General features: G+C 42.2%; 2 protein-coding genes across 7 annotated transcripts in view; one reads left to right on the plus strand and one right to left on the minus strand.

Moving 5' to 3' along the window:
* Positions 1 to 13,268, plus strand: part of tnrc6c1 (trinucleotide repeat containing adaptor 6C1) — a 43,205-nt gene extending 29,937 nt beyond the window's left edge. For 2 of the 6 annotated variants that reach the window (XM_076753275.1, XM_076753280.1), the window contains 16 exons: positions 1,973 to 2,167; positions 2,886 to 3,052; positions 3,144 to 3,221; positions 3,537 to 3,755; positions 4,129 to 4,278; positions 4,622 to 4,741; positions 4,916 to 4,999; positions 5,242 to 5,482; positions 5,575 to 5,739; positions 6,193 to 6,369; positions 6,631 to 6,807; positions 7,226 to 7,336; positions 7,767 to 7,985; positions 8,692 to 8,765; positions 8,877 to 9,016; positions 9,117 to 13,268. In XM_076753275.1, coding sequence (XP_076609390.1) covers positions 1,973 to 2,167; positions 2,886 to 3,052; positions 3,144 to 3,221; positions 3,537 to 3,755; positions 4,129 to 4,278; positions 4,622 to 4,741; positions 4,916 to 4,999; positions 5,242 to 5,482; positions 5,575 to 5,739; positions 6,193 to 6,369; positions 6,631 to 6,807; positions 7,226 to 7,336; positions 7,767 to 7,985; positions 8,692 to 8,765; positions 8,877 to 9,016; positions 9,117 to 9,510 — 2,711 coding nt within the window. In that variant the 3' untranslated portion in view covers positions 9,511 to 13,268. The remainder of the gene's footprint in view (positions 1 to 1,972; positions 2,168 to 2,885; positions 3,053 to 3,143; positions 3,222 to 3,536; positions 3,756 to 4,128; positions 4,279 to 4,621; positions 4,742 to 4,915; positions 5,000 to 5,241; positions 5,483 to 5,574; positions 5,740 to 6,192; positions 6,370 to 6,630; positions 6,808 to 7,225; positions 7,337 to 7,766; positions 7,986 to 8,691; positions 8,766 to 8,876; positions 9,017 to 9,116) is intronic. The other 4 variants (XM_076753279.1, XM_076753281.1, XM_076753278.1 and 1 more) reach the window with 3 other exon arrangements.
* A 1,992-nt stretch (positions 13,269 to 15,260) lies between these two features.
* On the minus strand, positions 15,261 to 19,533 carry LOC143334463 (uncharacterized). Its single transcript, XM_076753282.1, has 4 exons — positions 19,437 to 19,533; positions 18,204 to 18,551; positions 17,992 to 18,098; positions 15,261 to 17,044 (listed from the first exon to the last, which is right to left on the minus strand). The coding sequence occupies exons 1-4, from the start codon at positions 19,483 to 19,485 to the stop codon at positions 16,832 to 16,834; spliced, it is 717 nt and encodes a 238-aa protein (XP_076609397.1). The 5' UTR covers positions 19,486 to 19,533; the 3' UTR covers positions 15,261 to 16,831.
* Between the last annotated feature and the right edge of the window lie 1,494 nt (positions 19,534 to 21,027).

Below are 21,027 nucleotides of genomic sequence, written 5' to 3' on the forward strand. Positions count from 1 at the left end.
TTGGAGCTGAGAGGGGTCAGATGCCCCCTGCTGTCCCTCACTTGACCCTGCATGCTGACTCCACCTTGGATTCATTTGCTTCCCAATAAAACCTGAATGCAGTCCCTATTGCTGGCATAATGGCCAATGAGCATACAGTGGATCAAACAAAAAAGGTTAACTCCTCAGTACTGTTTATAACTAAGGGCAGAGAGTTTGGGGAAAAGTTTTTTTTTATCACACTATGCCATTTTTTAAATCAGTGTAGCACATCATCCAGTCATAGTACTAAAAGGTTAAATGTTAACTATAATTTTGGAGCAGCCTTTAGGACTTGACCTCTGCCTGGAGAGAGAGCTAAGCTGAGCCTGGCACTGCCACAGGCTCAGAGACAGCACTGTGTCTCTCGTGCCAAGAGGGGCTAGGCCGTGCCAAATCTTAAATGGGCATCTTCTCCCTCTGTCAACCATTCTGCTCAGCCAAGCCCAGGTTCCTGCCATGTGTGGCACTTCACACTCCAAAACAGAAGGATAAACGCGGTGATGGAGTTTACTAGAGGCTCAGTTAGATTTAAGACTCAGTTTATATCGACAAGAAACAAACAAAAAAAGAATGCAAGCAATATGTTTATGTAGGTTTATCAGTTAAATACACAGCACTTTAAGACGTACAGTTATTGAAGTTATTAAAATAAAAATTAAAATATAATTTTGAGCATGTTGAATATGCTTCACACACAGGTAAACTTGCTCGTCAGACTTTTGAGTCAGGCATACAGCAGCCACATCTAAACTTGTTAACAGCCATTAACTGATCAGAAGTGAGAATGCCTGAAAGCATCTGTGGGTGGATAGCCATTTAGCAACAAACAATAAAAAGAAGACTCTTCCTTTCTGGGAGAAAGAGCTGTGATAAAGGCTTGCGTACTATGTAAATCAAGATGATTTAATCTTACATTTAGCATTTTTGGATTCAAGAGAGAATGAGCGTCACTCTTGTATTGAGCACAAAATTCTGCTAATATGAGCGAGCACAAACAATTTGACCCAATGCCATTAAAATTTGTTTGGCAGATGCATATTTAGTAAATTCGACAAACCAATAACAAAGCACTGTAAGGTCAGATGGAAATGGCGTGTGGAAATACAGCAATTTTATACTCAGTGCTTCTGATATTTATAGAAAAAGCCAGCAATAACTATTTGAAAAAGCAGCAATTTGTGTCTCTTACTGTTATAGTTTAAGTGTTTAACATAATTATTGTAGGTTTTTAGAATATATCTTTTTGCGTTCTTATGAGAAAATCTAAAAGTTTTTCATTATTTTTATTTTTATTTTTTATTGAAAAAAAAAAAATGAAGTTCTTTCTCATGCTGCACACAAAGGGAGGCACACACCTGTATTAACGAGAAGGTCCACCAGCACCACCACAAATTACGCTTGTATAACCACAATAAAAAAGAAATGTTTTGGCTCTGTCACTATTTAGTAAATTAAAGTAGTAAGTAAATTAAATTACTGAAGTCATTACCAAAAAAAAGCACATTTTACATGTCTGCATTCTCCTGGCGCTCGGCAGTCCATCAAGACATCATCACTTTCATACCAGCGACTGTAGAAAGATGTAATAGTAAAAGTAATTGCCAGTTGGGCAGCATTTTATTTTATGCCTTTATTGGATTAGCCTACTTCTCACATGTGTTTATGTTTATGAATCTGACATGTTCTATTCATTAAAGAAAGTTGATTAAATTAAAAAACATACTAACTCATTTAATGCGATGAATCACTTTACTAAAATTGAGGATTTTATTAAAAGATTTCTTTATTTTTTGACAACAGATATTCAAAGCTTCATTCGAACACCTATAAGCTTCAAATGAAAAAAATAATAGTAATAATACATTTGGTATAGCCTAACTTATTTTAGTTTCTCATATTTGGGCAGTGAATGATTATTATTGACAGGCTCATGTCCTTGTGTGTTCTCCAGGTTGGGGAGAGATACCCAGCTCCCACTCAAAATCAGAGAGCTCTTGGGGGGAACCTGCACCCTCTCCGGTCAGCGTGGACAATGGGACATCTGCCTGGGGCAAGCCTACCGGGAGCTGTGGAGGCTGGGGAGACGGCAACCCAGATAGCTATGGCAGGGGAAACTCGGCGATGACATCTGCATCTTGCAAACCTGGTAAATAATTTAACCCTCTATGGTTTTATGAATTATTATGAACGAAGTGTTTAAGTCTTTGAGGAATATGACACCACGTGTGCTGCACTGCTGAAAAAAGTTCAGTAATACTCTCCTAAATGGTCAAATCAAGGACGTCAACATGGTACAAAGGAAGCAAGAGCACTGGAAATTTTACCCAGAAATCCACACTGACCCCTAGTGGCCATCTATTGTTAGTGTTCAGATTATTTTTATGTAATAATGTTGTGTTTGAGTTTCGTTTTCAGTTTATGCAACCAATTGTTTATTTTCCAAGGCTTGGATTTTGCTGCTTTTTTTTTTCATCAAAGAGTTGTCTTAACCTTAATATACATGTTTTAAAAACTGGAAGTTTATTAGCATGTGGACAACAGGCTGGATGCTTAAGTTTAACCTGAACCAGCTGGATCGGGTCAAATCTTCCAAAAGAATACCTTTATCCATTCATATAGCCGAGGCTATGTCTTTGTTTTAAGGTTTCATAACATATGGAAGTGAAGAACACTATATCCATAAAATATATATAACTTATTATACAACTAAACTCATTTGATGCTTTCAGTAATGTGTGTGATATCGTATACTCTGTATTTTCGTAGCTTTATTGAATTAAAGACCAACATCCTAAAGTTAACATATAAGGCATGTGTCCTCAACGCTGTTTGGTTTACATCCTCTCTTGTGATGTGTTCTCCAGCCCCAAAACCTATGCAAGACGGATGGGGAGGTGGAGGTGAAGAGCTCAACTTGTCGGGGGGTCAGTGGGATGCTGAGGAGGGAGACATGTGGAACAGCGCTGCCTCCCAGGAGAGCAACTCCTCCTGTAACTCTTGGGGCAATGCATCTAAAAAGGTCCCACCGAAGGTGTGAAGCTATTTTGATATTACATTTTTATTGTAAAATATTATCTAGTTAATGTGGTAATAATACTTTAATATGTCATCATCTCTCCCAGGGAAAGGTCCCGGGGAAGCAAGAAGATGCCTGGATCATGAATCGTCTCATCAAACAGCTGACAGACATGGGCTTCCCTGTGAGTTGAAATCACTAGAAACTTCTACACTGCTGTTAGTCAATTCTTGGAGGGAACACTGTGATTTTTATTAAAACATTTTTTTACCTTTTGATCAGTGATTGTTCTTACAACATATTTTTAAGAATTCACACGAATTATGATTGGTCATTTAATGCACAACATATGTGCGAGATCAGTAACCCAAATCAACATAATTATCAGACTAAACGGTATTTTTTGTGTTTCTAACATTAGTCATGAGAAGCAAAGTTTTCCCCCATTTTGGCATTGGTTTGTTTCTGCATTACTGATGCTTTCTGGTTTATTCTCCAGAGGGATCCAGCAGAGGAGGCTCTGAAGAGCAACAACATGAACCTGGATCAGGCCATGAGTGCCCTGCTAGAGAAGAAGACAGAGCTGGACAAGCGGGGGATGGGGATAACTGGCCACGACTACAACAACGGGCTCATCAACAAGCCCATGAGCTGCCCTCGGCCTCCGCTTCTTTCCAAAGACCCCTCAGCAGAACCTCGCTTGCCCTTCATGGATAAGGTGATTCATTCATTTGTATCAAAAAAAAGTATTTTGCATGAACTAGTTTTTAATTTAAATGATGGTTAACTGGTGTGTGTGAATGGTATCCCTGACTAAATGTGTTCAAATCAATGTCTAAACCTTTATTTCACCCCCTCTGCCTCAGCATGTTATGAAGAGCAAAGTTGTTTTGGACATCATATATTTTGATGCAACTTGACATAAAATATTTAAGACATTTGAAACCCATGAATGAAGATAATTGATTTCAAGACTTTTTAAGGACTTGCTGGCACTCTGTGGCCTTGTCAAGGTAACGGTGGTAGAAATCGCCTGCGTGTCTGACTGAAGCAGGGGTTATTAACTCTCTCTTGATCCTTACTTTGTCCAGCAGATGCAGAGTGGAATGTTTGGCGGTGGTGGAGCAGCACAAGCCCGGGCCATGCAGCAGCCGCAGCCGCCTCCTCAGCCACCAGTGCCGCCTCTCAGTTCCTCTCAGCCTAGTCTACGTGCTCAAGTGCCTCAGTTTCTCTCCCCTCAGGTAGACACACACAAACACAATTGCAGCTTCAGTTCTCACTTACTACGCACACACATTAGTACCCAAAGCATTTAGTGTATGTATATATAAATATTTTACATTCACATTACACTATTAAAAATTGTCTCCACTATGAGTTTCTCATTTATTATGTATCCCTTCAGGCCTCTTTGAACTTCTATAAATATCAATAAAGGGGCAGATTATTTTTGCTTTTCAGACCTTACATGTGGCATCATGTTCACATAGACAGTGTATGCACAGAATATAAACACATGCTCTGTTTTACATGTAAATTGTGTTAAAACATTGTGTTTTCAATGAGTTTATCTGTTGTCCACAGGTTCAAGCACAGCTCTTACAGTTTGCAGCAAAAAACATTGGTCTGAATCCTGCACTTTTAACCTCACCAATAAACCCTCAACATATGACCCTTCTGAATCAACTTTACCAGCTGCAACTGGTAGGTCTCATTTCTGCCTTCTCTGCTTTCACTTTGAACCTACAAAAAACAAATGCAGTGGGAGTATTTTTAAATTTTATAAAAGTATGTTTGGGTACTGTTGTATTATAACTGGGTTTCCAGACACTGTGATGTCTTTTGACATTGAAACAATGTCTTGTACCTGATTCATAGGCATACCAGCGTTTACAAATTCAGCAGCAGATGTTGCAGGCGCAGCGCAATGTTTCTGGCCCCATTCGACAACAAGAGCAGCAAGTAAGTTTACCCTCTTACCTTCAGTTTTTTTTCTTCCCTGCTCAGTTACTCACTCTGATCACTGAAAATCCTAAATTTGCTTACATTATCATGTCACATAAAATAATTTCAGCTGTTTTACGCTGACTGAAGTGAAACTTTTGTATAAAGACCAAGTTTATTTCAGTTGTTATACCTTACACCTGCACACTAGAGATCCTATAGATATATATAAATATATCTCCATTGTGTTGTCATCCCAGGTTGCACGTACAATCAATAACATGCAGCAGCAGATCCAACAGCACCAGCGTCAGCTGGCCCAGGCTCTGCTGATGAAGCAGCAGCAACAGCAGCCGCCCCCTTCCCACTCGGGCCTGCATCCTGGTGGGGCCAAATCCAGCCTGGATTCATTTCCAGGTCACCCCCAGGCTCCAGGCCTCCCTGACCTGCAGACCAAAGAGCCGCAGTCATCTCCCAACACCTACAGCCCCTACTCTCTCTGTGAGTGGCACTAACCTCTCTCTTAATGGAAAATAGAAAACACTGCGTTAATCCTTGTTGGCTTGTGTAGTAACATCTCTCTGTCCTCTCAGCTGGACTGAATCCAAACATGAATGTAAACTGCATGGAGGTGGGAAGTCTGTCTATGAAGGAACCCCCCCAGCCTCAGTCGCGCCTGTCGCAGTGGACGCATCCCCACTCCATCGAAAGCCTCTCTGGAAACTCCTCTCCTCTAGAGCCCAACCTGGGCAAGCATGGTGAGAAAAGAATGGGAGTCCAGAGTAATGGAAAATCCCCACTAGAGAGCACATTGTTTCATATCTAACAGTATGTTCATATTCCAAAGTTTGTATATATGATGACTGATCATTTTCCTTTAAAAATAAGAATAACAAGGTATTCCTCCTGTACAGTAATCCTCATTTCCAATTTTCACATTAAGCCCCGTTTTCACCTTTTACACCATTTTACCCGTTTCAACCTGCAAGATGCAGATTTGGAAAGTGGGTCAGCCAGGAAGAAGAAAGAAGAAGAAAGATGTTAAAAATGTTAAAAACAGAATGATTTAAATATAATCAGACCACTACATGAAAAGTAGTGTGAACAAGAAAAGTGTCTTTCATTGTTTATTTGGTTGGAAAAGAAAATCCAAAGCATTTCCCGCTTTTCACTGATCTCCACTTCTACACTTTTAATTTAACTTTTCTCAGGTGCCAACCTGGGTCCCCCTGGTAAGCCCCATCAGCTGGAGGATTCTTACAGTCCCTACAACCTGATGTCCAGCTCAGAGTCACCTACCAGTCCCCTGGTCCCCCCAGACAGCTGGGGGCAGGGCAAGAGCAGCAGTGACAAGATGGCCAATGGGACCAATATCAACTGGCCACCAGGTTAGTGCGTGAAGCACTGTGTTCATGGTTTGTCAGTTTGCCTTCCGGGGCCAGAAATATCGGGCACACAGGACCATTACTGCTCCTCTGTAACACTTAAAATGTAGAATCCATCCAGTTAAATGTCAGCAACCAAAACCTGATGCCTGATTACCAGGTATTTGGTAGCTGTCAGTTAATTACAGATTTTACATTATCAGTGGGTAACATTTAATACTGGTAAGAAAAAAACGTGTTTAATATTTCATTTTTGATTTTCAGAGTTCTGCCCCGGTGTGCCCTGGAAGGGCCTCCAGAATATCGACCCGGAGACTGACCCCAACGTGACCCCCGGCAGTGTCCCCAGCGGGCCCACCATCAACACCAACATCCAAGATGTCAACCGCTACCTGCTGCGGGACAGGAGTGGAGGTGAGAGACCGGTCAAAGAGTTTTCAAGTAAGGGCTAAAAAGGTGTCCTAGTAAAGATGCTTAGTAAGAAGTTTTTGTGTTGTGGTCGTGGCTTACCAGTCAAGAGCCATGTCACAGTATAGCAAAACACAGTGAATCCAAGTCGAATTTGTAAAAAAATTGTACAACAAGCTGTGTCCTCATGTATTGTAAACCCACTAAACCTGTCTGACAGTATCACGCAGCTGCTGCCACCAGAAAGCCTGCTTCTTGTTCTTTTGTTCTTCATTTTCCTACTTTTAACTGCCTGTATAATCATTATCATTTACCAGTTTATCCTCTTCTCTTTTAAATGAGCTTACTTTCATCATTTGTTGTGCATTTTCCTTTACTCCATTTTCTCTCTCTGCTATTTTTTCCTTATTTGTTTGTGTCTTGTCTATTTGTGTTGATGGCATCGGCTTAGGCTCCTCTCCCACTTCATCTCAGAACGAGGCTCTGCCTCCCTCCTCTGATTGGCCAGTCAGTGCCTACACTAGCTCGTTCAGTCTGTCGTCCCCGGAGACGGACGATGCAGGTACATGGTTTATCCATAACGTCCTTCCCCACTTTGCAGTAGCTGAATCGCTGCAAATCAACATTATCCTCTCCCTCCTGTTACTGTAACAAACAGAGCCCCAACCACTCACTGGAGAGCCACGTCTCCTGCTCATTTATTCATATGTAATCAGGAGCACTGACGCTCCTGATTACATATATCCCTCGTTTGAGCTCTCTCCCTCTCAACTTTGCCTCTCATGCAGTGCATTTTTCCTCTGTGGTGTTAGTGTACCTAGTGTATATTTTTCCTCCTTGTGTGTGGCATGGGAAGTGTTGTCCCTTGGGCAAATATGAGAGAACTGTTTAGTCTGATCATCTTGCCCTGCGGGACTCCCTCCTGTAGGAGCAGCTGTCGTTCAGTGACTTGGTTCTTCAGACCAACCTTTCCCTCACTTTTTTCCATCCAGGTAAACTGTCAGAGATGAAATCTACTTGGTCTCCAGGCCCCATTTCTCACAGCCAGGCCTCCCTGTCCCACGAGCTGTGGAAGGTCCCCCAGGGGCCCCGGAGCAGCAACACGGCCCCTTCCCGCCCCCCACCTGGCCTCACGAACACCAAGCCTTCCTCGACCTGGGGTGCCAATTCCCTGGGGCTGGCCCAAGGCTGGAGCAGCTCTTACACCACAGGTAGTCCTCAAGTGAAATATTTAGGATTAAATAGTGTGGAGTTGATTGAGCAATCTATCATCCTAAGTGAACTAATTTAATAATGATCTCTTATTATCACAAGAAATGGCTTTAAAAAGAAAATTATTTCAATGAAAAGCATGTGTTCTGAAATCACTTACAATACTATTACTTGAGAAAAAAACAGTTTATTTTAGTGGTGAAAGAATAGGCTGTTAGGATTTTTTGCAGACTACTTTTGCAAGCATATTACATAAAATGTTTGTCCTGTATATGAAAATACTGGACATGAAAATAAAAAAGAACTGAAGTAGGTGAGACATACAGTACTGCATAGCTATGACACAAAGTTCAAGACATTTCTTATGCTGTCATGAAATGTGAGTTGTCTAAAGGTCAGATTATGGAGCCAGTGCATTGATGTATATGGCTATTACGTTTGCAGTGTCAGCACACTCGAGGAGCAAGCAGCACCTTGATACAGTGTGTAACCACATTCCAGTTTTGAAGTACAGAGTAGGCAGGATTGTCAGCAACTGAAGAAAATCTTGTGGTTAAACAGATGTTAACTGACACTGGGTGTTTTTTCTTTTCTCACAGTACAAATCGACGCCACCCATTCAGTTTAAGTAACTGTTTTGGTTTCAGGCGAGCTTGGTAAGCTTAACTTCATGCTAACAAATGTCTGTGTCTCTGTTATACACAGCAGGTACCACGTGGAGTACAGACAGCTCCACCAGGACCAGCAGCTGGCTGGTTCTGAGGAACCTCACTCCGCAGGTAACAGTTTACAATCAGCTGCTTTCCATTAGTGTTTAAGCATTTAAGCCTCACAGACAGTGAGCTGTGTCTCTCCACTAATGGCCCACTGTGGGCGTGTTTGTGTCCCAGATTGACGGTTCGACACTGCGTACACTGTGCATGCAGCACGGCCCCCTCATCACATTCCACCTCAACCTGACACAGGGCAACGCTGTGGTGCGCTACAGCTCCAAGGATGAAGCTGCCAAGGCTCAGAAGTCCCTGCACATGTACGTCTCCTAATGAACTGCTTCAAGTTGTTTGGCTCAGCAGATTTTTAAGAAGTTTTAACCAATACTCACCTGTGTTTTACCTCTCATCTCTGTCCAGGTGCGTGCTCGGGAACACCACCATCCTGGCAGAGTTTGCTGGGGAAGAGGAAGTCAACCGCTTCTTTGCACAGGGCCAGCTGCTTGGCGGAACAACCAGCTGGCAGGCCACTCCAGGCACCAATCAGACAAGGATGGGTGGGGCCGGATCTGGAGCCTCCCATCCCATAGGTCACTCACCCCACTGGAACAACAACAACGGCAGCAGCAGCAGCAGTAGCAGTGGCCTGGGAACAGGAGGGTCAAAGACGGGTGGAGAGTTGCTGTGGGGTGGCGTGCAGCAGTATTCCAGCCTGTGGGGACCCCCAAGTGGAGAGGAGGGACGGGTCATGGGGAGTCCCACCCCAATCAATACGCTGCTGCCTGGGGACCTGCTGAGTGGGGAGTCCATGTAGGACGAAGAGCCCAGGCTTGACAGACACCAACAGGAGCAAAAACCTTGCAAATCATTGTGGAGATAATCAGTGTGGGTGTTAACGGTGAAAAGGAGAGACTGGAGGAGGACGAGGCTACATCCTCGCTGCTCACCCTCGCCATCCTCCTCTACTCCTTTTTGGTTTTTAATGACATTTCAGTCACAGTTCTTTTGTGAATCTCAGTGAGAGATTTTGGTGTCACAGTGTTCAGCTCTTACTTTTGGAGACACAGGAAGGAGTCTTTCATTCAACAAAGAAAGAGAACTTTTCATAGAAATGAACTTTTGAGAACTCGCCGTGTGAAACATGTACTTCAGTCAAACTGACACAATGACGAGCTGCCATCTTTAAACTTGCATAATCCCTCTCCGCCTTTTGAGGCAATCATACTGCACCTCAGAAATCCATTAAAAGGCATCATTCCCAAAGTAAAAACCCTTCAATCAGAGTGGTTGTCGAACTTTCAGCTGGTCCAGACTCAACATTTGTTTCTCTCAGCACTAATATTAGCCTTAACCTCTTTTCCTGCCCTGCTATCCTCACTCACTGTACTTGGTGAAGAAGCATACGGACACTTGCACACCCTTATTTCTGAGCCAGTGAAACCTGAGTGGAGAGTACATGCTGCTGAGGCTTATCATAAGCAACCACAGCTCACAACTTCAGTGCATTTTGCAAGCAGATTTAGTTCCCCACATGACGCTCAAAGGGAATGATGCAACTCTGTTCGCCGTGTTCAAGCCATTTATTTTTGTAGTGGTTTTGGGTTTTTTTTATTTTTCTTCTTTAAACCATTGCAAACAAAGCTAAGAACTGATATTATTCAAATGTGTCTGTCAATCCTACCTGGTGGGGGGAGATTTTCGGGGTTGTCGCATGTACAGTTATAGACGTGATGGATGACAAAATGAACCACTGCTATTACTAAGGAACTGTAAAGACAAATACTTCAATGCACCTCAACTCATCTGCGAGGGAACTCGCAGTTTGGTCTCAGTCTTGGACCCTCTCACTGATGTTGTGGAAAACCTCAAGTCGTAAATGTTTCCCACCAGTGCGTAGTCAATGACCCCCCACCCCCACCCCCACCCCTTGTGCTCCACCTGCAAAAACACCATTTCAAGTGACGTGCAATATAAGCCACAGACTCTACCGTCCAAGCACCGTACCATGGCCTCTCACAGAAAGAGAGGAGACTATAAGGAATGATTGAACTGCAAAAGCTCTATCTGCCCTGCACCCCCTCCTCCACCCTAAAACTGCCACTACTACCCTTTCATGCCCCCCCCCCACAAGAGTGTGTGAGCTCAGGAGAGTAGCAAGCTGGTCTTCAACCACCTTCTGTCCATGATACAAGGACATACACACAAAGCACTTCTTCAGCCAGCCTACTCTCCACATTTATGCCAGTGACTAGTTTTGGGGGAAAAGGAGGGACAGGTGTGTGTGTTTCTGTATGTTTGTTTGTGTGTGGGAGTGTGTGTGTGTGTGTGTGCGCGTGCACGTGCGTGTGTGTGTGCGTGTGTGCGCTTGGGGAGAAGGCATCAAACCAAAATGAGAGGAGCCTGTTTTCCTTTTTACCCAGAAGACCAGATGACTTTTTTTTTTCTTTTTGCCCAAATTTGCATTGGTAGAAAGGTATGAAGCAAAGATTTGTGAATAGGTGGTCTATCATAGCACTTAGCAAGAGCATTGCAGCTCATTATACCCTTAATGCCAACGAATAGAAGAAAGGAGAAGCAACACTGGCAAATAAAAACTGAAAAAACAAGGACAAAAAAGCAATCTGCTTAGTGGCTTCTCTATATACTTATTTTTTAACTTAACATGGATGTGAAGATTTTTTTTTTTTTTTTTTTCCCAATCCTTCTTCCCTCAAGTCGGTGGGACCAGGAAGGATGTCAAACATGGTAGCAAAGTGAAGGGAAATACAAAGAAAGAACTAACTCAACTGATCATGGGTGCAGCAGGGAAGGACCCCAAAGCACTCATCCTCACCGTCTTTATCAAAGTAAATATCACTGTTACATTGCATACTTTGAAATCTTTAGCCTTGGTGTCTGGAAACGCTCAACGTGTTTATGTTCTACTGGGTCCAGCAGGGAGGATCGGCATCTTCGTTGTTTTTTGTTTGTTTGTTTTTGTTGTTGTTGTTGTTGTTGTTGTCTTCTTTCTGTTGGAGGCCCTGCCAACCTGTGTGATAGTGTGGCCACTGAGTGCCTGCCTGCTGCAGAGTGCAGAGCTCTGCAGCAGCCCTCACCCCACCCTTCCGCTCACTCGCTGCCTCCCTGCGGATCCCTACGGACTTGCTTCCCTCCTCTTCCTCCCCCCTGGCCTCCAGGCCAAGAGCAGCTCTTTCAGAACTGGCCCACCTGTATTAAATTTACTACTACTGCTGCGCCAGAGTCTGTCCTCAGCAACCTCCAACTCCACTCTCTCTCTCTCTCTGTCTCTCTCCTGCAAGGATCACTTTAGCCAGAGATGGAGGTGTTTGATGTGGGTTTTTTTTTTTTGTTTGTTTGTTTTTCTTGGATTCATGGAATTGCCAGTGTGCATTTTTATTTTATTGTTGTCATGAAGTTTGCTGATATTGTTGCTGTTATCATTGATGATATAGATAATGATTGTTTTCTGATGATGATTTCATGGCTTTTTGATATTGGTCTTTATGCAGTGTTCAGCTTCTCTCCTGCCCCTCCCACTGCCTCCGAGGCAGAAGCAGTGTGTAGTTTAGAGGTACGCCTCAGCTGTGCAGCAAGGCCATATGAAGCACTGCAGATCTCAGTAAAAAAAAAAAAAGGCTGTTTGGGGAGTTCCTTATGTGGGGTTGTTGGAGTCAGACGGGGTTTGAAGAGTCAAATCAAGTGGGAAGGGTTGTGTAGTCAAAGGTTCTCCAGGATACTGAGCCAACTTCCTCTGTCCATCCTGGGGAACCCACCTCCACTCTGTGTTTGTCTCATAACACACACATCCGTTAGTGTTGATGGGCCTCACTCACACTGGTGCTTTATGTTTAACTCTGGGAGCACTCAGTTACACTTAGAACCACCTCAACTGATAACAGCCTTCCATTTCTATGCAAAGACAAGGAGGTTCGTTCGCAGCCATCTAGAAAATCACAGCCATCTCCCACATCTGCCAATTTTCACTTATCTCTCGACCTTTACTACCAGGCAGCTTCCCTTGAAAACCCCCTGGATCAAATGAAAGGGACACTCTGAAAGAGCCTCTCTTCAAGGGTTTAGTCTCCCACTGTGTGGACAGAGCTACTAGACGACACTAAATGACCTGCTGGAGGCATTAGTGGTTGGCAATCAGAGTCACATCTTCAGTCTTGTGCCAACTGATCTACAAATATCTCCTTCCACCTTGCCATATCCTAATTTATCTTTAAGGTGATGAGACTTAAGTTTCTTTTATTGCTGCCGGGGCGTACACCACAAGCTCCAGCTGTAGGAGGCTTGAGGAGTAGAAGGGCAGGACAGATGAATGGTGCTGGTCTTTTGCCAGCAGGGGACTGGAAATTTAGTGGAAAACCAGGCTGCAGGAGGAGGGGTGGGCGGGGGCGGGGGTATGGCCTGTATGTGTCTGTGCACTGTTTATGAGTCACATCGGGTACATCTCTTTAAAAACCAAAAACATCTTTTTCTTTATCATCAAGGTTTTCGCAAAAACTAGAAACTACAAAAAAAAAAAAAGGTCTGTTTCAGCTGTGCACTCCGAGGCTGAGATGCCTGTGTTCTGTTTCTCAGCAAGCTGCCGCCTTCTCGCCCCGCCTGGGCTCGTTCTCTGGGCCACAGGTGGGGAAGCTGTATCCCGGTGGTTCACTTTGGACCTCCAACCTGAAGGTTGTGCCAGCCAATATATAACAGGTCATTTCTGCACATCTGGCTTTGGGGTCAGGGTCCAAGCAGGGACCCAGTGTATCAGCAGAAATAGGGACACACCTCAAGTTTGGTACCAAGTCTTAAAACTTTTGGGATTTGCCCTCTTCCAGAGTCACTTTAGACTCGCATCATTCAACAAAACAATCACTATTGCCTGTGTTGTCTGTTTGTGTGTTTGTTCCTGATAACCTGCATTTACTCCACACTGGACTTGAATCAAGGAACTGGCGTTGAAGCGGGGAGTCGAACAGAGTGGGAGGACGGATGACTGGGACGGAGGTCGAGTCTCAGATGTGCCCTGGATTTCTTGGCGCAGCACCAGCACTAAGAGCCTCGGCCCCTCCCACAGCCCTCACCTGCACTCTTATCTACCTGTCTAGTGTTGGAAATCAGATGCGCTCCCTTTTTTTTTTTTTTTTTAAAGTCACACGGACTCAAAGGCAACTGGAGCTTGAGCAAAATATGCTTCTCAATCATGGATCAGACAAGGGTGTGGGGCAGGGGCCCCAAAAAGAGTTGAATTAGCAAATCTCTCTTTAAAAAAAAAGAAAAGAAAAAAAAAAAAAGCAAAGGCCTGGGTTGAATATGCACATGCTAGTTCATATACAGTACACAACCAAGACTACATGAGTGTATATGTGTATATGGCTAGATCCTTCTGTTTTCCACTTAGCCTAAGCCCCCTCCCCTCCCTGCCCTGCCTTCAGCCCGTACCCTGTGTATCCTCCTCAACATTATATTTCCCAGAAGACAAGATCATAAACATATCAGAGTAATACAAAATAATGAAAACAAATACTTGAATCAAAAGAAGCGCCAATAATGTAATGTGAACACTTTTTGTAGTGGTTTTTTTGTCTCATTCATACACTTCAGAGATTTTTGATAGCATCGGTTCAGAGTGAATTAAATTTGAAATACGAGTATTGTTGAGAACAAAGATCGATATAAAGGCAAATTTACATCTGTTGTATTTGAGTGTTTGCACAAGGCTGCTTGTACTGTATGTTGTATGAATGACTGTTTGGTGTGTGAGGTGAAAATATGTGTGAGAGCTTGTGATTACAGCGGAGGATTTTCCGCCTTGTGACTCTTTTTCAATTCAGTATACTTTTGTTGTTGATTTGTTTTGTTTTTTTCTTTTTGCTTGTCAAAAATATATTCTGATGTTAATTGTTACTAGCCTCTAGCGTTGCACTGAGTGTCGGCCTCACCCCTCATCCAGCTAAACGAACAACATGATACAAGTACTGAGGGGAGACGGGGACAGTTCATGTGTAAATGTTTACTCAAGGACTAAAATAAGTGTGTTTTTAAAATGTAATGTTTATCTACCTTAGTGGCTTTCATTGTGGAATAATCCAAGAAAGTATGGATCATAATTGAGTATTGCACCATTTTTCAGACTGTAAACCTAAAAAAAAAAAACAAGAAAACTGAAAAAAAAAAAATCACATATGTGTAAAAAAAAAAAAAAAAAAATGCAGCAAAAAAAAAAAAAAAAGTATTTTGCAGACCTGTGGCCATAGATTGGGGTAGAAGGACTTCAGCTCTCCCGAATCTGAGCAACGGAGAGAGTGAAGGACAAGACATCAGACTGAGCCTTGGCTTCTAGGGCTCACTTCAGAGGTGCCTACCTTTTTGGTTTGTTAGCTTTCGTTCTGTTTTCACTTATGTTCAATTCGCTCATGTTGTCATTTTGTTTTTCCTGCAAGGCCACTGACAGTTTACAAACACTTTGTTTTTTTTCTGGAGTTCAGAAAAAATCAGCAACACAAAAAGAATTCAACCATGGGAATGTTGGAAAAAGAAAAAAAGGACAAATGCTTCCATTTTTAAAAAAAAAAAAAAAAGTGCAACACTTCACAGAATGAAGATTTATTGTGCTACTTTCAGAACTCTGGGATTGAACAGTGTTGTCTTGTTCTGTTTAACCTTCTTTGCTCTGTGTTAATGTTGATTTCATGGACTATCTGAAGCCTGTATGTTTTATGTTGATTATATATATTTTTCTTTTATATAAAACAAAAGAAAAGAAAAAAAGACATAATTGCTCACTATCTTGCACACACACGAAAAAGTGGATCTTGTCTCAGGAAGGCCAGGGTTCCAGAGTACCAACTCCACGCCATTTTAATGTACATTTTTATGATGAGTTAAAACAAAAAAAAAAAAGAAGAAAAAAGAAAAAAAATGATGTTTAAAAGAAACGATTCTAAGCACTGAAAGTTATGGATTTCAGAAGAAGAGAAAATACCTTTTGTTTCTAAATCCGTAGCAGTTACATAATAACCAAATAATGGACTTTAAATGAAAATGGAGTGCTTTATATATAAATCTATATATTAAAATTGCTTTACATTTAAAAACAAAAAAAAGGTCAATGATTTTGATTGTTTAAAAAAAGACCGTGAATAACATGCAAAATGCTGTATGTTTGAATCTTTATTGTGTTTTCTTAATGAGGTCCCGTCCTGACTGAATCAGGAACATTGTGCATTACTCTTTCTTTCCTCTTTCTCTCTTTCTCTCATTCTCCCACAGCGGGTATTATTACTAGATAAATCAGACTTTTGTGGAACATTTTTCACATTTTGGAGGATGTTTGTAAAACATGAGCTGGTTGTAAAGGATCATGAAACTATGCACAAGTGTTTGGGGGTGGGGGGGGTGGAAGATGGGGTTTTTATGGCCTACTTCTACATGGCTGATCTATTGCAGGGGTTTTTGGGATCCAATGTGTTTTTATTTGTTTTTTGTTTTTTTTTAAGGGGGTGGAGGTGGGGGGTGGAGAGATGATTCATGTCGAGCCCCCCGCCTCCAGCTTCCTTTCCCTAATCCAGATTGACCTAGCGCTACATCGCCATGCTGTGTATTCCTAAAACCAATGAGCGTCTCACTCTTTAGCACTGTGGGATTCTAGCCTGTCACCCTCAAGGGTTATTTTTTTTCTCAGTTGTTACGGTTTTCTTGGAGGGTGGGGTGGGGTGGGGATATGAAATTAGGGCTGCTTTTTTTTTTTTTCTTTTTGTTTTTTTTTTTTTTTGGGCCTTTTTTTTTAATATTAAGTAAAAATGTCTGTACTGAGATTTAATGAAAAGTCAGTGGCTTGTAATGTTTTATTTTTTTCTCTGTATATCTCTTTCTCCTCATAGAATGTGATTGTTAAATGACATGCACCGAAACAAATGTTTTCATGAACTATGGAGCTTCTTTCAAATATTAATAAAATAGCTTTTTTTTTCTTGGCTGTTAAAGATGTGCCGTTTGGTTATTTGGTGTCTCTCTTCCGCCAAACAGATCTTTCTGATTTCCTGGACGAGAAGTCACCTCTCGCTCATACTTCTGCGTTGGAGCTGCTGTCGTTTCCTGTACGTGTTTGCTGCACCGTTAGTTCGGTGCCAGAGGTCACATCAGGCTCTGAGGGCGAGCTGTCTGGGACAGGCGTAGTAGTTGTCCTGTGGCTGTCGGATGTTGGGGTTAGCGTACACGGGGAAGTTGACTTCCTCCAGGTGTGAGGGGGCCTCAAGGTTATTTTGGGGGATTCCGGCACTCTGCTGCTTCCTGGTCATTTCCTCATAGATGGGAACAGAAGGCTGCAGTCTGTGATGACGCCTCGCCTTCACCTACAACATACAACATTATTTCTTACTTATTTCGGAATTCATGTATGTTCAGTGTGGCATATTAACAAGCTTCTGCACTGAATATTTACTCTGTATGTTTGTCCTCAAGGCCTCAGGCTGCAGCATGTATTAATTACATTTATCTTTGGTGATTATCAGCTAATCTGCAGATTGTTGTCCTGATTAGTCGATTCATCGTCTATAAAATGTGTGGACAGTGTTATAAATGACTCTCACATTGTCCACTATAAAACCAAAAGATACTCAGTTTACAATCATTAAAACAAGTATTTATATTTGAGAGGCTGGATTCAGGCATCGTGACATCTTTGCTTTTTATCACAATTATTGCAGATTAACTTTCTGTGAGTGATGGCACTTTTTAGATTTTACTCCTTCAGAGCAGCAAGTTTGTCTTTTCAGAAAAAAGACACATTTAATTAAACAAAAAATAATCATTTGTCATCTGCTGTAACTGTCTGCGGTCCAGATAACACTCTCGAATTCTCGTCTGATTACTGATCTTTTTTTGCTCTTTCACTTTTCCTGTGGGATATTCGTGTAGATTTATAGAATTCTCCCTCTGCCACTTTACATAATGTCACAGATTTTGTGACTCATGCACCAATGATTCCAGCAGTAATTACCAGGCCTGAGTTGCTCACTCGCTAAAGCAGATGTCAGTTTGTCAGGCCTCTATTAAAGCTGACACATTAATTGATAGTCAACTTAATATGTCTCACTTGTATAGCTGTCTGTGTCATTTTGATTTACAGCCGTTGCTGCCTGAAAAGCAAGTCAGTAACTCAGAAATATTGCAAAATGATGTGACAAGAAGAAAAGACAGACGTCAGATACAAGAGAGTTGTGACACTGAGGGCGATCCATCCAGTTAAATCTGCATCTCTGCTGAGTGAAATATTAAAATAAGAAGTGCAAATACGCACACATTTCTCTACGGCCAGCCAGCTGAGGATGAGCAGAAGAAGCCCTGCTGCTGTAAAGATGGTCAAGAGCAGTGGAGGGTAATGGGGGGAGCACCGGCATGACCTCCCTGCAGCACAAACACACCAGTACACATTCAGATCCCAACAGAGGTACTTGGATTTAACTGCAGCAAAGTGTAAGTACTGAATGATGAGGTGTGTGAGCCACATACCTGTCCCTTCAACCAATAAGAAAACCTTTTCATCGCTGAGGATGGTCTGAGGATGATCTCTGTAGCTCAGCTCCCACATGTAGAAGCCCGTGTCACTGGGCTGTAAATGGGTTACAGTCACATTGACCTGCAGGGAGTCCAGCCCTCCACGGAGCTGCAGACGCAGCCTGTGCTCCGGGTCGACCCTGAGCTCTCCGCCCTCAGCCATCGACAGCAGGGTTGTCTGGCTCTGGACACCTCGGTGGTAAAGGCGGAGGCTCGTCAGGCTGCCGTGCTCATGCTGGGGGGAGCAGGAGAGCTCCAGTGACTGGCTCTCTGTCAGCTGCCTGAAGATCAACTCTGCATAGGCTGGAGAAGAGTCAAGATCAGTTTTTAGTCAAGGCTTCATGGATAGCAATCCCCGGTCACTTCACCACATTTATCCAGACTGACGGATTGTCATGACATTTGTGTCTATGGACTTTGATTTGTTTGTGTCTTTTAGTGAAATGTCTCAACAGTTTTGGCATGGATTGCCATGGCGTTTTTTACAGACACTCGTGGTGCCAAGAGGAAGAATCCCTAATCACTTTGGTGACTTTCCAAAGTGCCACCATGAGGTTCACATATATCTGAACAACAATTTGATGGACGTATTCATGTTCCCCCTCAGGATGAATTTCAATCATTTTGGTGATCACCGGACTTTTTAATAGAGGCTGGAGCTGATTTCAGCTGGCACAGAGGTGGAGTAGAGTGAGTTCAGACCCAGTCAACCGTTAGACCATAGAGCAGGTTAAACTGCACCTCTTTGGTTTGTGGGAGGAAATCAGAGAACCCAGAGGAAACCACACAGGCACAGAAAGGCCCACAACCGGCTGGTGCGTTCAAACTCACAACCCTCTAGCTGTAAGGTGACAACACTAACCTATATCACCATACTGCAGTATCACAGGTCAAAATCTCTATTTGTCCAGTTCTTTGACTTACAAACAAATACCAGCAAAACTAATGATTGTTAGATGAAGAATTTAGGTAAACCTCAACATTTAAATATAAGGATGTTTAGTGTTAATTAGCAAATATCAGCATGCCGTGGTTAACATTAGACCTGCTAAACATCAGCATGTGCCTACCAATGAATAAAAACAAATAATACTGTGTATACATTATCCAAAAAAAAAAGGGGGTGAGAATTGAATTAATCTCATTAAATTGTTTGCATAGCTTTTGTCAAATGTGAATTTCTCTTACCTTCAAAGAGCTGAATGAGGATGAGAGTGCATGCTAAGCTCGTCTTCATGGCCTTTTCAGTTATGAAAGCACAAAGCTAAGTCATACTACATCCTGCTCTTTGCTTCAGTCTCTTGAGCAACTTTGTGGACAGCCTCAATATTTATTGTTCTTCGCCTCAGAGCAGGAAGAGGCCTTCAAAGCAAGCTGCAACACTGCAGTTGGTACACACTGAGTATGTATGAGACTTTGAATATCACTCACACTTGTGATTTTAAGCATCAGACTTTAAAACCACAGGATGCACACAACAAATTACACATTTCACCCAGTATTTGTAAATAATATCAACCCTGTTCCACTTTAATTTTGCACTGAGGGCTTTGTTATATAGCCTGATCATGAACAGAATGGGGCAAAAGATTTGAGCTGTAACTCAAACGATGATGGAGTTAAAAATGAGAATATAAGCATATTAGTTTCAGTCTTTATCACCAGACATGTCAGACACAGTCAGGACGGCAGTCATCAGCAGCAGAGGGAGTATTGTTGGTTGTTGATCTTCAGGGTTTTACATAAACCACATAGGGAGCAGTTGCTTTCCAGCGGAAGCGGCTTGGTTTAGTAATTATTCTGTTAATGTGCACGTGCCTGTAGATAAAAGCACTGACTGACAGTCTATTATAGCAGCCCTGCAATAAATATATAACAAATAATAAACAGATATGTCTTTGTGAAGCTTATGATGTTCCATTTTTTGTTTCCAGGTACTGTTTTTATTGTGTTCTTCTAACACAGAGAAAACAGAGCTCTTTACAATACAGTTCAACTCACATGAACAAGAAAAGAAAATGAAAGGGACAAAGAGAAAAGTAGGTGTCAACAATCCCTGTTGATGGCCAAGTTTATATATACGTGTGTGTGTGTGTGTGTGTGTGTATAAAACTTGCCCATCAACAGGGACACACACACACACACACACACACACACACACACACACACACACACACATACATACATACATACATACACACACATACACATGTACACATACATACATACACACACACATACATATATACATACATATACACACACACACATACATACATACATACATACATACATACATATATACACACACACATACATACACATACATACATACATACACACACACACACATATACACATACATACATATATACACACATACCTACATACACACACACATACATATATACATACATATACACACACACACATACATACATACATACATACATACATACATATATATACACACACACACACACATACATACATACATACATACATATACACACACACACACACATACATACATACATACATACACACACACACACACACACACACACAAACATACCGTCCGCTTCCGTCTCTGCTCCTTGATATAACAGAGCAGCTGTATTTGCAAATGCAAACATACGAAAAGGGTTCGCACCAACATAAATGCGACTGCTACTCTGAAGGCATCCATGATCACCATGGCCACATCAAATGTAAACATGCAAGTTCTGCCGTATAATGTGACGTCGGCTACCTAAAACTCCGTTTTTCTCCGTTTACA

The sequence above is a fragment of the Chaetodon auriga genome, chromosome 16, assembly GCF_051107435.1.
Source record: "Chaetodon auriga isolate fChaAug3 chromosome 16, fChaAug3.hap1, whole genome shotgun sequence".
Taxonomy (NCBI): domain Eukaryota; kingdom Metazoa; phylum Chordata; class Actinopteri; order Chaetodontiformes; family Chaetodontidae; genus Chaetodon; species Chaetodon auriga.